Source organism: Panthera uncia (genome assembly GCF_023721935.1).
Source record: "Panthera uncia isolate 11264 chromosome B2 unlocalized genomic scaffold, Puncia_PCG_1.0 HiC_scaffold_24, whole genome shotgun sequence".
Taxonomy (NCBI): domain Eukaryota; kingdom Metazoa; phylum Chordata; class Mammalia; order Carnivora; family Felidae; genus Panthera; species Panthera uncia.
The window spans coordinates 87561648-87576461 of record NW_026057580.1 but is presented as its reverse complement, the minus strand read 5'-3'; the positions used below and the strand labels follow the sequence as shown (position 1 = coordinate 87576461).

At 38.3% G+C, this 14814-nt stretch overlaps 1 protein-coding gene across 1 annotated transcript in view; it reads right to left on the bottom strand.

Moving 5' to 3' along the window:
• Window positions 1–1468: 1468 nt before the first annotated feature.
• Window positions 1469–14814, bottom strand: part of ENPP1 (ectonucleotide pyrophosphatase/phosphodiesterase 1) — a 69554-nt gene continuing 56208 nt past the window's right edge. Inside the window, exons 19-25 of the mRNA XM_049654383.1 lie at window positions 14009–14060; window positions 12299–12453; window positions 10627–10756; window positions 9223–9303; window positions 8234–8366; window positions 5505–5667; window positions 1469–2196 (exon numbers count right to left, since the gene is read on the bottom strand). Coding sequence (XP_049510340.1) covers window positions 2026–2196; window positions 5505–5667; window positions 8234–8366; window positions 9223–9303; window positions 10627–10756; window positions 12299–12453; window positions 14009–14060 — 885 coding nt within the window. The 3' untranslated portion in view covers window positions 1469–2025. The remainder of the gene's footprint in view (window positions 2197–5504; window positions 5668–8233; window positions 8367–9222; window positions 9304–10626; window positions 10757–12298; window positions 12454–14008; window positions 14061–14814) is intronic.

The window sequence follows — 14814 nt, the reverse complement described above, 5'->3', positions numbered from 1 at the left end:
CCCCACCTGGTCATAATAAAGTCTTCCCAGCTTTCCTGCCAATAGTGTCAGTGGACACGACGTGGGAGCAGTGACAAGACACCCTACACATCCCTGCCAGGGAGGCATCAATGGTGACCCAGTGGGGAGCTGCACTCCCACCCTGCCCAGCAGTGACAAGGGTCCCATCTCGCCCCTAGTGTCAATGGCAGCTGAATGGAAAACCTGGACTCGTAGCCACACCTGGAAATAACTAGACAGTGTCCTTCATTCCCGCACTAGGCCCCCGTGCCCTCGCTAGGCTGATGCCAGAGAAAGTCAGCTAAAACAGAAGGTTTAACTAAGATCCCTAGCCACATGATACCTAAAATATTCAGGTTTTCATCAAGAATCATCCATCATGCCAAGAACCAGGAAAATCTTTTTCAATGAAAAAAAGACAAAAGATGCCAACCTCTGAGATGATGTAGATGTTGGCATTATTTGAAAGAATTTTACAGCAGCCATCACAGAAATGCTTCAGTGAATATTATGAATATGCATGGAATAAGTGAGAAAATACAAAGTCTCAGCCAAAATAAAAATAAAAATTCTCAGCAAAGAAATAAAAGATATGAAGAAGAACCAAATGGAAATTTTAGACACAAAAACAAAAACAGTAACTGAAATACAAAAATCAATGGACGGGCTCAACAACAAAATGGATTAGAGAGAGAAAATAATCAGTGAACTTAGAACAATAGAAATGCCCCAAACGGAACAACAGAGAGAAGACAGACTGGAAGAAAAAAAAAAATAAACAAAACAATACAATGTACAAACCCTCCAGGCCAATGGGACTAATACAAAAACCAATGACATCTTCCAAATTATTAAATGATTTTTAGATATAAATTGTATTATCTAAAGGATTTTGTGGTCCACAGTCTGTTGAAGAATGATCAGCATATGAACGACAAATAAAAATTGTGGTGTACTAATATAACACCTAAATCAAACCCACGTAGCCAAAAATGAAAGTAGCTTTTGGAGGTCCACAGGACGGGACTAACAGGTATAGTCTATATAGTGGATCAAGTTCATTTATCATGACCACCAAGAAGATATAAAGCAATGGCTACACATTCTCTTCAACAAAATGAACAATTCAGCATGATTCTGCTACTGGTGGGGTCATTTTCATGCACAGAGGAAAATGTTCCTACCACCTTGATGAAAAATGTCACCTTGCATGTATTGACAAGTTCTCCGAAGTTTCATCAAGACATTTGTAACAGTCTAAAACAACTACTTTAGAGCTATTTTCAACCTGTGTTAATTACCAGTGAGCAGGATGGGAATATCTTTCTTTTTTTTAATGCAAATGTAGGGTAATATTTTATAGCAGGTAGATAATTCACAGATGTTGCCTCAAAGTTTAACTTGCTAAAGACATTAAATCTGAAATTGCTAAATCACAATTAAAAACAAAAACCCACAGGACTGCATAGTTTGGCTTTGGAAAGGGTATACAGAAAAGACAGAAAGAGGGCCTCAGAGATATTTTTACTTCCACTGAATTTTTTGGTTAAAACTCAGATGAATAAAACTCCAAGTTAAAAAGAATCCAGAATCACTTTTAAATTCTTACGAAAATACTAATGCTGTAACACGGATTATTCCAATCCTATCCATTAGCGCCCTGTTTGCCAGTTCCACAGAAGTTTATTAACGAAAGGAAGAGTCAAATGTCTGGTGTCCAGACAACGTTCACAGCTACTTCTGCCCTTAAGAGAATATAGAAGAGCAGTTTTAGGTATGGTCTGTCTTTATTTCCCAAATCGGAACGATTCTGACACATTCAAACATGTGCGAGACTCAAGAAGAACATTTTCCTACTGCCAGGCCGAGGCCACAGGGTTCCCTGAGACGGTCGTATCACAGAGGATTCTCAGCTCTAACTCTGGTCGACAGTTTCCAAACAACGCGACAGCGTGAACAGAGGGCTGTATAAAATAGAAGGTTCTTTCAAAAACATTTATGATGTGTTTTTTGGAATAAAAAATATCAGTCTTCTTCGTTAAAAGTTGGCAACTGTGTTTTCAACTTTAAAATGTCTGAGATTGGCTCTTTTCTCTCTTGATAGAAGCTGAGTCCAGTGATGTGTTCGACATCTGCGATCCGAGCTCTGTGTAACTTCAGTAACTCTTCAACCCACGAGGAGTCCTGCTTCCCATACTATGAAGGTGGGAAATGTAAAACAAACAGTCACTAGAGAACAGTCCGTTCACTTTCTGTACAAGCACTTTGTCTTCCCATTTCAATCAGCTATGGCACTTTGGTTCCCAGGTGGCAGAGGCCACAAGATTTGTTAGGTACAATCCCTGCTCTTGAGTAGCTCACTATCTAACATATACTATGCACGTTTGTTTAATTAGATGTCTCAAATCTGGGGAAAGGAAAGTACACCTGGAATAGATGCTCATATATTGCATTGGTGCAAGAGACTGGATCAGTGTGAGGTTAAAAAAAATGCTGGAAAACAGAAGCAATGTGGCATGGCCGAAAGAATGTGGGAATTAGTAGAAAGAAAGTTGGGTTCAAGTCCTGGTTCCATCATTTTCATACCACGTAAACTGAGGCAAGTTGGTTAACATCTGAATCCTGATTCTCTTACCTGCACCCTCCTTATAAGGTTGTTTTTGAGGATCAAATGTAATGATGTGTGCAAACTATAAAAACACCAGCTCTTATCAGAATCCGTTATCTACACAGTTGCAATGAAGACAGCGTTGGGGGAAGTGGTGAAACACAATTTCAGCTGGTTTGGTAGCGAAGTCTCAGCTAACATGAGATCAGACAAGAAGTAAAGGCATGTGCTCTGGCACATGGAAGCAGAAGTGGTAGCTGAGGCAGGTAACAGAGATAGAAATCATACATTCATGCATAAGTACCATTTTTCTGCATCTGGCTCCTGTAGAGGGTCAGGTGAAGAAAGTATCCGCTGATTGGTGGTCTATAATTGTACTTGATTTTTTTTTAACGTTATTTATTTTTTGAGAGAGGGACAGAGAGTGAGGGAGAGGCAGGGAGCAGGGAAGACGGAGGATCCCAAGCAATCTCCGTGCCGTCAGCACAGAGCCTGATGTGGGGCTCGAACTCGTTAACCATGACATCATGACCTGAACGGAAATCAAGAGTCAGACACTTAGCTGACTGAGCCCCTATGATTGTACTTTAAAGACATCCTTCAATAAAGATCCCTGTACCCTTGGGACATTATTAGTTGGTAAGGACAAATATAGACTTTTCACATAAAAAGGGAATGGATCAATAGTTTCCATTTTCCCATTAGCCTCCAATCATCACTATACCCAGTACTAATTGCTGCCCCACTCAGTTTTTCTCTGCAGCAATCTTCACTCTGGCCCTCAAAGGAATAGCCCTGACTCAGTGCATTACTTGGCCAGTAGATATTTTTCATCTGTCCCAACATACACAGGAAAAGATGCAAAGTACATGTAAGACATCTGTTTTCTCAGGCCAATATCCTGTTGATCCTTAGTCACTACTTCAGAGACGAAACAGAAGGAATCAGTAAGTATGGGTGATATACCTTCAAATAATCCTCTCTCTGGTTCAAGTCCAATAGTTAGTGTCTTCAAGGCACATTGCTATTATAGAATTTGATAAAATGTTTGTACAAGAGTTTTTGGAATGATAGAGATAGGAAAGGAACTCAGTGCCTAACTCATGACACCTGACATTATTTTGGTCATGAAATGTAAGCGTAAGTCTGTTGCTGCCTTCTTTTGGGGGGAAAGGGCCCAGAATTCAGACATGATATCTAGAGAAGTAGAAACCATCTTCAGCCCACATACGCTACATGCTAATAATAGCAGCAAAGGAACACAGGAAAGGTCTGGGTCCCTAATGGTGCTGCTGACCCAAGACTGTCTACCTCTGGATGGCCCATTACATGAGGACTTGCTCAAGTCACTGTACATGGTCCTCTTATTTTCTGCAGAACACTAACTGATACCTTTAGTGATCATTTAATCTCTTGGGAAAAAAGAAATCAATGAACAAGGGAATACTCATACAGTGTTGAACATTGAACAGTTAGCAGACTTAGATGCCTGTTGGCATAGGTAAAAAAGGTAAAATCCTGCTCTTCTGTACTTAATTCTGAAGAATAAGGAAAAATAACTTAATGAGAAATATCTTCTATGAGAACTGATCAATCTCAAAGTTTATCAGAGAAACAATTAAAGAGTGAAATATCTTCATTAATTCTTAACGAATGACACATAGACTCCTAGATCAAGGAGGGCAATACATCCCTATTTTCCACTCCTGGGCCCACAGCAGAAACCACAATCTGTTTTGTTCACTGCTGTGTTCTCTGTACTAAGAGTCCCTGGCAACAGGTAGTTATTAAAGAAAAGAACGGCTGGATCCAAGAAGGGATACATGAATAAATAAAGGGAGGAATGAATAAGCAATCATAGCACTCTCTCCTGCTGAGCTCAGACTCATCCTTTTGACCACAGGACTCCAGATATCCACCACCCATTCAAATGAGGCTGGTAAGAAAGCCACATCTTGTTGCCAACTTAGATCTAAACTTAGAGGGTGTAAGTTCAATGGACAAAAAAAAAAAGTGAAAAAAAAAATCTACTGGGAAATCTGGGAAGTACTCTGAAAAAAAAAACAAAAAAAATTTGGCTCACCATAAGGAAAAACTTTAAAATTCCTAAAATTTTAATGGAGTCTTGATGTTCAAAGACGAGTTTAGGTATTTTAAATTCTGAGCAAATAAGGTAACATAAAACAATTATTTCTAAATGCTGAATGACCATAGAATAAGAAAAGATAATTAAAGACAAACCTGAATTTTATAATAAAGTCGTATACAGAAAATTAATCTGAAATACTACAGAACTATAACTTTAAGACTAATTTATAACAATGTTAACACTCTGGGAATTATAAATCCAGTTTGGGAACAAGAATAAATTCATAGCTCAAATAAACCTAGAATTTAGTGGCTATGCCATATGAAGGCATTCGTATGTTTTTACATTTTGATCTATTTTATTGTGTTTAAAAAAAATTTTTTTTTTTTGAGAGAGACACACAGCACATGCACACGCGAGCATGGGGTGGGGCAGGGAGGGGGAGGGCAAAGACAGAGGGGGCAGAGGTTCCCGAGCAGGCTCTGAGCTAACAGAGAGCCCAACGTGGGGCTCGATCTCACAAACCATGAGATCATGACCTGAGCCAAAGTCAGACGCTCAACTGACTGAGCCACAGAGGCACCCCTGGTTTGTGTTTTTAACAGGCAAGGGTGGTCTTCTCCAGAGATAGGTCATCTCAGAGTATCAGATTTAAAACCGTCCTGCAAAGTTCATGTGAAGTGCATCCTTTCAAAGTACATGCATATTCAAGTTCCGTTTTTGCCCAGAGTAATGTTAGATACAACACACCAATATACTTATATCCGCATTTTCAACGTGTCAGGTAAGCTAACAAAGGCTACTTACCACACAGCTCTCACTGTTGTCACTCCTGTGAGGCAAAATGAAAGCTAAGGTGTCTAAATCTCCACACTGTGAGGGAGTCTGGAATGTGTTTTTACAACTTGTTAGCACAATGAAGAAGTGAGTCGGGATCAGAATTTCTCGATTACGGATGTGTCTGCTGTTTCTGTAAGATAAGGCAATATTCACTTTAAGAAAGAAATAACTATCTTCTTTTTAATGAATACATCAGGAAAGTATAATTTTAATGCAATGCATCTAAAAATACAATGCAAATAATTAAATGGTAGTATGAAGTTAGTCATTGTGATACCTCAACATATCTGCCAGACTGAGACAATGAATTAGAAGACACTCAGAGAAACATACACTAAATACTTTTTGTTTTCTATAAGAATTTATTGAACTTCAGATTTTTTTTTGTTTCTACCTTAACACATTGGAATGGAGATGCTAAAGAAAAAAAATATGTACCATTCTCGAATACCTACAGCCAAAATTCTAAAGCATTATTGATAAGTATTTTCAACCCTATGCAACTGTGCAGATAGTAGACAGAGAGGAAACTAGTCTGGGATTTTTTTCTGTTCCATCCCCTCCAGAGAAGTCATATGTTTTTACATTTTGATGTAAACTGTGACTCTTCTTTGTTTTAAAGGCATTTCCTTTCCCATCCCAATAACTTCTTTTAAATTGTAGTATATTCTCGGGGCGCCTGGGTGGCTCAGTCGGTTAAGCGGCCGACTCCAGCTCAGGTCACGATCTCGCGGTCCGTGAGTTTGAGCCCCGCGTCGGGCTCTGTGCTGACAGCTCAGAGCCTGGAGCCTGTTTCAGATTCTGTGTCTCCCTCTCGGTGACCCTCCCCTGTTCATGCTCTGTCTCTCTCTGTCTCAAAAATAAATAAACATTAAAAAAAAAAATTTAAATTGTAGTATATTCTCGAAGAGGTCCCAAGTAACACCTTTACCTCATCGTAATTCTATTTCCTTGGGGCTCAAAGCTAGGTTTGTTTGTTTTTCAGCATCTTTCAAAATTTAAGGTAGTGGGAGCATTGTTTTCAATTTTAATCTTCTGTGGAGCCATAATATAGAAGATGGATTAAAACAGAGAGCTCTGGTAGAATGCAAAATGTATAAAGTTCTCTTCTTTACCCATTCTACTGCTGTGACCTCTGAGGCAGTTATGTTAGGACCCTTATTCCTCAAGGGATATAGTTTAAAACAAACAAACAAACAAACAAAAAAAACCCCTGGCATTTTACAAACTAATGTGCTACAGATATATGTGTGTGAAGAGTAATTTCCGAGCCTGCCTGGAAGAACGGTGCTCAGGGAAGAGGTGAATCTCAGCAGATGTTTCAATTTCTTTATCCTGGAGCCTTAATAGCAAAATTGCTTCCAAAACTCATGTTATTTTTTTAAGAAAGATCAAATGGAGGGATCCAGGTGTGCTATTTCGAAGGGACACATGCAACCTTATGTTTATAGCAGCACTATCAACAATAGCCAAAGTATGGAAAGAGCCCAAATGTCCATCGATGGATGAATGGATAAAAAAGATGTGGTATATACAGACATACAATGGAGTATTAGTCGGCAATCAAAAAGAATGAAATATCGCCATTTGCAACTACATGGATGGAACTGGAGGGTATTATGCTAAGTGACATTAGTCAGAGAAAGACAAAAATCATATGACTTCACTCATATGAGGACTTTAAAAGACAAAACAGATGAACATAAGGGAAGGGAAACAAAAATAACATCAAAACAGGGAGGGGGACAAAACAGAAGAGACTCTTAAATATGCAGAATAAACAGAGGGTTCCTGGAGGGATTGTGGGAGGGGGGATGGGCTAAATGGGTAAGGGGCGCTAAGGAATCTACTCCTGAAATCATTGTTGCACTATATGCTAACTAATTTGGATGTGAATTAAAAAAAATAAAAATAGGGGCGCCTGGGTGGCTCAGTCGGTTAAGCGTCCGACTTCGCTCAGGTCACGATCTCGCGGTATGTGAGTTCGAGCCCCGCGTTGGGCTCTGTGCTGACGGCTCAGAGCCTGGACCCTGTTTCGGATTCTGTGTCTCCCTCTCTCTCTGACCCTCCCCCGTTCATGCTCTGTCTCTCTCTTTCTCAAAAATAAATAAATGTTAAAAAAAAAATAAAAATAAAATAAAAATAAAAAAAAATAAAATGTTCTCCTCTCCTTTATGAAAAACCACTGTTGGTTTTTTTTTTCAAGATGGTCACTCCATCTCCCTCTAACCAAAGTTGGGTAAAAGCTGTGACATTCACTCAAGGCCTAAGCTTGGACACTATAGATTTATAACCCTGTTGGTTCTTTCAGGATGCCTCTAGCCACAGCACGTGTTCATCTTCTAGCCAGCAGTATGTTAATTAAGACAGTATTTTAACAATTAGCCACACATAGAGATTTTAAACATGGATGTTACCTTCTTAACATACAGTGAGTTCAGTGCTTAATCTGAGCTCAAGAATTACTTATCTAAGCTGCGTGGGAGAGAAACACTCCTTCTTTCCTCCAAAAAACATTTTACTGAACACTGAGCAAAACATCAAAATTAATCAGGTATTTCAAGGGGCTCTCAGTGTAATCGGAAATGTCACGTGCATCAATATGAATACTATCAGACAGAAAAGGCTCTGGTGACTCAACTGGATGGTAATCCCACTTGACAGCTGTTTTTAAGAGGAAATGAAATATGTCTTACTGCTTCAGGGTCTCTGAGGAATCATAGCATCCATCATAATCAGAGTCAAACACAGGGCCACTGACAACATTGACACCATTTCTTTCTTCTGCATACCTGTGCAGTAGGGTGCCATGAAAGTAGTGCCATATAACTGAAACAAGAAGGAAGTCAGTGCAGTTTCAAAAGAATAAGGTGCCATGCTGTTGTGTTACAAAAACTCAACAACCTCATTTGAAATCAGCATCTGTAATAATCAGAGACAAAGTCGAATTTGGCTTCAGTGTTAACGTGAGGCCAAAAATCCATTGCTCAACTTTGGCCTCTGGCAGAACTAATAAACAAATGTTGAATTCAAGACTATTTTGGACATGACTGATCATGTGCATCACCATGAATTTGTGATCACAGACCACCACAAAGCATAAAAAACCATGAACATCAGTAAACAAGGCAGGTTATTCAGATTTATTGTTAATATCTGAACATTCCTTTTGAAATAGTCACAAGTACTCTCCATGTAAATTAGAGTAAAAATCTCCTGTATGCTCTATATTGTGAAATCCTATATGTCACTTGAGGTATAAATTTATATTTATCCTTGTAAGAGCCAAATGCTGCGATAATTAATAACGATGTAAAATCCATACATTTTAAGATCAAAAGCAATTATCAAGAACTTCCAAAAGTTAAATAAGGAAACATACCGAAAGTTTATGTAGATGTTGTAGATTATATTAACTGGATAACTTTCCAAGAAGACTACATACTTTTTCCACCAAAAAATGTCATTTATAGAGATTTAAATACAGAGTAGAATAAATGGTATTGGAATATATCATGAGTCTAATAGTTGTAGAATTTTTGTGTATTGGTGTTGTCCAAGTTAAACCGATAAGAATGTATCAGATAGTCATTTAATTTAGAGGGTCAACCTTATTAATATAAATTATACCTATAATACACAGAAATTCATTGAGATTATGAAATATAGGGTTAAAATTTTTTACCTTGAAAACTCTGGTACATTGGCACTATGTTAGTATTAAGCAATGCTTCAGAATATAGTTGACTTGAACCTTTATTTAGTTCTACAAAAAAAATAAAAATAAAAAAGACAACTATTTCATTCTTCATGAGTAGCATTAGACATTATACTTTTTCATGGGAGTAGCATTTTTAAAAATTAGCTATCACCTTAAACCCATAAAACTTTCCCAGGTACTGGGTCAAGGGAAAGGGCAATGTGCTTGGTCAAGTCCCTTTAAAAAAAGGAAAATATTGGGGCGCCTGGGTGGCTCAGTCGGTTGGGCGGCCGACTTCGGCTCAGGTCACGATCTCGCGGTCCATGAGTTCGAGCCCCGCGTCGGGCTCTGGGCTGATGGCTCAGAGCCTGGAGCCTGCTTCCGATTCTGTGTCTCCCTCTGTCTCTGCCCCTCCCCCGTTCATGCTCTGTCTCTCTCTGTCTCAAAAATAAATAAACGTTAAAAAAAAAAAAAAAAAAGGAAAATATCTAAGTATTTTCTTCCTCAAGATGAATTTAGCAAAGAAACAAAAGCTTAATAAGAGCCCCAAAATAAACGTGTTCAATTTTTACCTTATTTGCCTTATTTCAACTATGATGTATTGTGTGGACAATCTTCTTTCCTTCAACTCTTTTACAGTGAAAGGAAAAAAGAGGATATCTGGCTTCAGAACAACACCTACTGCCCTAAAAAAACATCACAGGACGTCTGCCTCGAAATGCTGTACAAGGCTTCTTTGTATGGATTTTCAGCTTGGATCTGCTCTATTTTCATAAAGCAATAACCAAGTTCTGACTTCAGACACTTATTCTGGGGGCTGGACTGGATACTGAAAGTATTTAAGCACCTGGAGACTTCTGATTTTTGCCTTTTAAGGCCAGCCTCAAAATGTCTTCTCATTAACATACAAATTTGCTACATTAAAAAGAGAACACTTAACCTAAAAAAAAAAAAGAAAAAAGAGAGAGAAAAATCTTCCCCAGTGGCTCTGTCCCCGTAAAGGGCAAGCACACTTGGGCTCTACCTATTCCTAATTCTTTGACAAATTGTTTTTCTTTTTAACAAACAAAATGATATCTCCCTCCTAAGACCCCTGCTGTATCCTTCTGACTCAAGTTTTCTCAAATTCTGTGTAAAAGAAAGGTAGAAAAAATGAAGAATGTCCTATCTACAGTGTCTGCACTAAATCAACTACCCTCCAAACAAAAGCTAAAGGTTTTGTAAAATTCAAGTTTTAGATGCTTTAGAAAATTTCCCCTAAGAGTTATACTTCTCATTCGTGATGATCAACAATAAAAAGATGGTGTCCATTGCCCCAAAAGAAAGAAAAGGAGAAGGAAGAGAGAAAGAAGACCAGGGAAAGGGCAGGTCAGGGAGGAAGAAACTTACGTGGTGGGTAGAGGAACCCGTAACTCAGTTCAGCATTATTTTTATAAAACGAACACTTATGGACAGGATTGAGGGAAATTCGAAGATCCTGGTGGAGACAGTTGGAAAAGTCTTCTGTAGAGAAACTGTCCTGAAAAACAAAATGTAAAGAGCCATGAGGTATCAGGCATATAAAAGAAAAGAAGACTGCTTTATGAAGAGTTGAGGGTGAACCACACCCTACAAGGTCTGTGAACATCACCCTACTTGTCCCTTTAGGTTCTACTCCATTTTCCCATTTTTCGAACAGTGTATTCATCTTTTTTCTAACTGAAAGGCAACAACTCTTTATACTATTAAGGATATTAGTCATTTGTCACATGTGCAAATATTGGCCTATTATGCTGGGTTCATTTTGTTTACAAGTTTCAAACTTTCAGGGAGCGAAATGCCGATTTTGGGGGGACCTGAGCCTATCTTCCAAAGACAACTGCATAGACTTGAAAGCTGGTGCTTGGGGAGCCACTGAATTAACAATGCAGCATGAAAACCTCAGGAGCACTGATGATTGAATTTATGCTGCTTTGATTGTATTACAAAACAGAACATTCAAACCAAAGCAAAGAACACCGTAATTAAGGCATTAAACAATAAATCTGATGGGGACCTACACAATACTGGCTAGACTCCTACATATTACAAAGTCAAGTACAAAACATGTTTGTAGTGTTTGAAGATAGTCGTCAAAATTAGAACAAATTTATGGCTGAAACTTTATGTAAATATGAGAATATGTGGGGGTGCGTAATATATACATATTTTTTTAACATAGACATTACATATATACATGCACACATCCCTACCTTTTTTATTTAGCTTTCTCAGTGAGTATTAACAATAGTTTTATTTTTTAAATCCAACTGCTAGACTCAACTAGCTCTCTCAAATCCCCTTTCCATCCCTTAAGGGCTTCCTGTAGCTTGCCAGGCATTCAGTCTTTGAAAATTTGGTCAGACTAGTTTAAAACTTTAATTTGATCAAAATCTAAATCTCATTCCCTCTCCACTTCTCTCTTTCAAGGCCTATCTTCTGCTTCTCTTTCTACTACAGCAGCCAGGGGACAGGGATGAGGGGGAATGGTGGTCTTATTCTGGGATATTCCATACCACGTCTACCCACAACTCCTTTCAAGGGCTTCCTGTGGTCTGGGAGGTGGACGGGATCCCTAGCCTCTCTGTAGTTTGATTTGAGGATCTTCCCATAGGTGTTACACACTGAAAAATTACTGAGTTTTAATGGCCTTCCCCATCAGTGAGGACCCCCTAAGGTGAGTACAACCAAGGAAAGTCCTTATACTCATACATCTATGCATTTAGAGACGAATACTTGTGACTGACTGCAAAACTGATTACATAAGTTAGAATCATAAAATATGAAAACAAACACAAGGCAAGGGAGATACTTTCATGCACATTCCTCACTTCCCAGAAGAAGAAATTTGCTCGGAGTCTCAAAGTCACAGAGCTAGAATCAGAACTTAATTCCTGCAACTCCCAATTCAGTGATCTCCTAATATAGGAACTGATTATGAAGCCAAGATTAGTTTGGCCCAAATTAACCATGCTTTTAATGTTCTGCTTAATGATAATTAATGAAATAATCACACGTAGCTAGAGGGGCAACCAATACTTGCATTTCTGTCGACAGTGTAGGATGTCCAAAGGGGCATCAGGATGTCATGGCTGTAAGCACTCACAAACCGGTGCTGGTAAAGAAGGCAAACTGTGCTGTCCCTCTGGAGAACTCTGGGTCTTCCATAGGGTACAGTGCCACGCTTAATAACCTTCTCTTGGGTCATAGGAGAAAAATGAAACCACCGTTCAAACAAACTTACTGTGAACTATATGATAATATATATAATGATAACATTCATCTAATTCTTTCCTTAAGACCCTATTGAAAAATTATTTTTTACTACAAAAAAAAAAACCACACAAACTAATTACAAAGAGCAGAACCATAAATGATTTAGAAAATAAAAGGGATTCACCACAGTTTTTGCCTATGAAGATTCTGAGAGATCAGTGTAATATCAAGATCTCACAAGGGGACACTATGAAATTGCTAGAAATTTCAGCAAATAGGTCTTAAATAATATTACTAAAATTCTTTAGCATTACTTTAATGACTTATTCTTTAGAGCAAATCTCCAGAAAGAAAAATTTGAGGATGATGTATGTGCTTGGAAAACAAAAATTCAGAACTGAAATTATGAGATAAAGCTGAATGAAACAGTGATAGTGTATATACCGTTTACTGCGCTTTTTCCAAGTGTCAAGTGCTTTGTAGAGTCCTTTGTAGACATCATCTAATTGAATTCTTAAACAGTCCTATGAATTAAGGTTTTATGTCCATTGTACAGATGAGAATACAGTAGTTTACAGGGAGTAAATACTTTTCCAATGGACATACAGTTCCTAAGCTCATATTCAAACACAGATCTACTCAATTCCAAAAGTGTCATCTTTGACTATGCTTTGTCACCATGGGCCATCAAAGATTTCTCTAAACATGTAGAGATTTTATATAGGCAAATTCAGTTTGGGAATAATATAGAATTCACCTTTTTATTCCAGAAGGAAAAAACTGAGCCAAGTAACTTAATGATCAGAGACTACATCAAAGTGTATCAGAGATCATATCAAAGTGACACTGAGCATCCAAGTCCCAGCTGACAAATGTTCTCAGTTGTCTGTGTATTAAATATGCTTAATTTTCACTCAAAAGTTATGAAGAGGGGCACCGGGATGGCTTAGTCAGTTAGGCGTCTGACTCTTGATTTTGGCTCAGGTCACGATCTTAGGGTCATGGGATCTAACTCTGCATGGAGCCCCAAAGTCTATGCCCAGCATGGAGCCTAATTAAGATTCTCATTCTCTTTCTCTGCCTCTCCCAGCTTACACTCTCTCTCTCAAAAAAAAAAAAAAAATCTATGAAGAAATAATTTTAGATAAATCAATCAACTTATACTCTCCTGTAATTAACTAAGAACCAGGTGAGATAGAAATTTAACAGTATTTTCAATGGAAATCTGAGGGTCTCTTATAAACTTGTAAAAATCTCCAAAATCTCAAACCACCTCAACTCTGTTCATAAAGAGTTTTTCAGCTTCCACTAAATGCATGATGCGCTGTAACTATCCCTTCCTTCCTTCCAGTCTGACTAGCAGTCTAGACTGTTGAGCAAGGACATTGCCATGTTTCATCAGGTCGTCCTCCCCTACTACCTTTATGTTACTGGCTATTCTCAGCTAATGTCCCCAGACCAGTTCTCTGTGGTTGACACTGTTGAGAAAAAACCTGTTTCCACATTCCGAGCTCAAGAGTAAGGATGCCTTACTTACCTTCTGCCACAGTCAAATTCAACTGTATCTCAAAATCCACAACTGGCAAAACCTAAAAGTTAATAATACTATTTTAAGCGATGAGAGACATGTTTTTTTTGTTTGTTTTGATATGTGTTTTAATTTTGTAACAATTTCTACAGCCTCATTGTTCCATCGTGGGACAATGATAAAACCATCTTGTACAAGTGAAAGTTATTTTTTTTGAGGAAGAAGATAAAAATTCGGATGACAGCTGCAAGAAGACAAAATTGTTACATAAGCACAACACTATCAATGAAAAATAAGAATTGCTGTTTTATCATTTTTATCCCTACTCTGACAGTCTTTCTATGAGCCTAAAACAAAACGGAAGGCATAAAATCAACTGTTCCCCAAATCTCTATCTTCATGGACACTATCAATTTTGTTCACTTGTTATCACAAATGTTTATCTTCTTAAAACTGTATGTTAAGATAGGAGTAAAAAGAAAACAGTGCCGGGGCGCCTGGGTGGCTCAGTCCATTAAGCGTCCGACTCTTGGTTTTGGCTCAGGTCATGATCTCATGGTTCATGAGACCGAGCCCTGCATCAGGCTCTGCATTGACAACTTGGAGCTTGCTTGGGATTCTTTCTCTCTCTCTGCCCCTCCCCCATTTGCACTGTTTCTGTCTCTCTCAAAATAAATAAACTTAAAAAGTAAAGTGCCATATATCCATTTCTTGCCAAAAAATGTTATTTTGCCTCTAAATTTAAGATGAACTGAGGGGTGCCTGGGTGGCTCAGTCAGTTAAACATTGGACTCTTGATTTTGGTTCAAGTCATA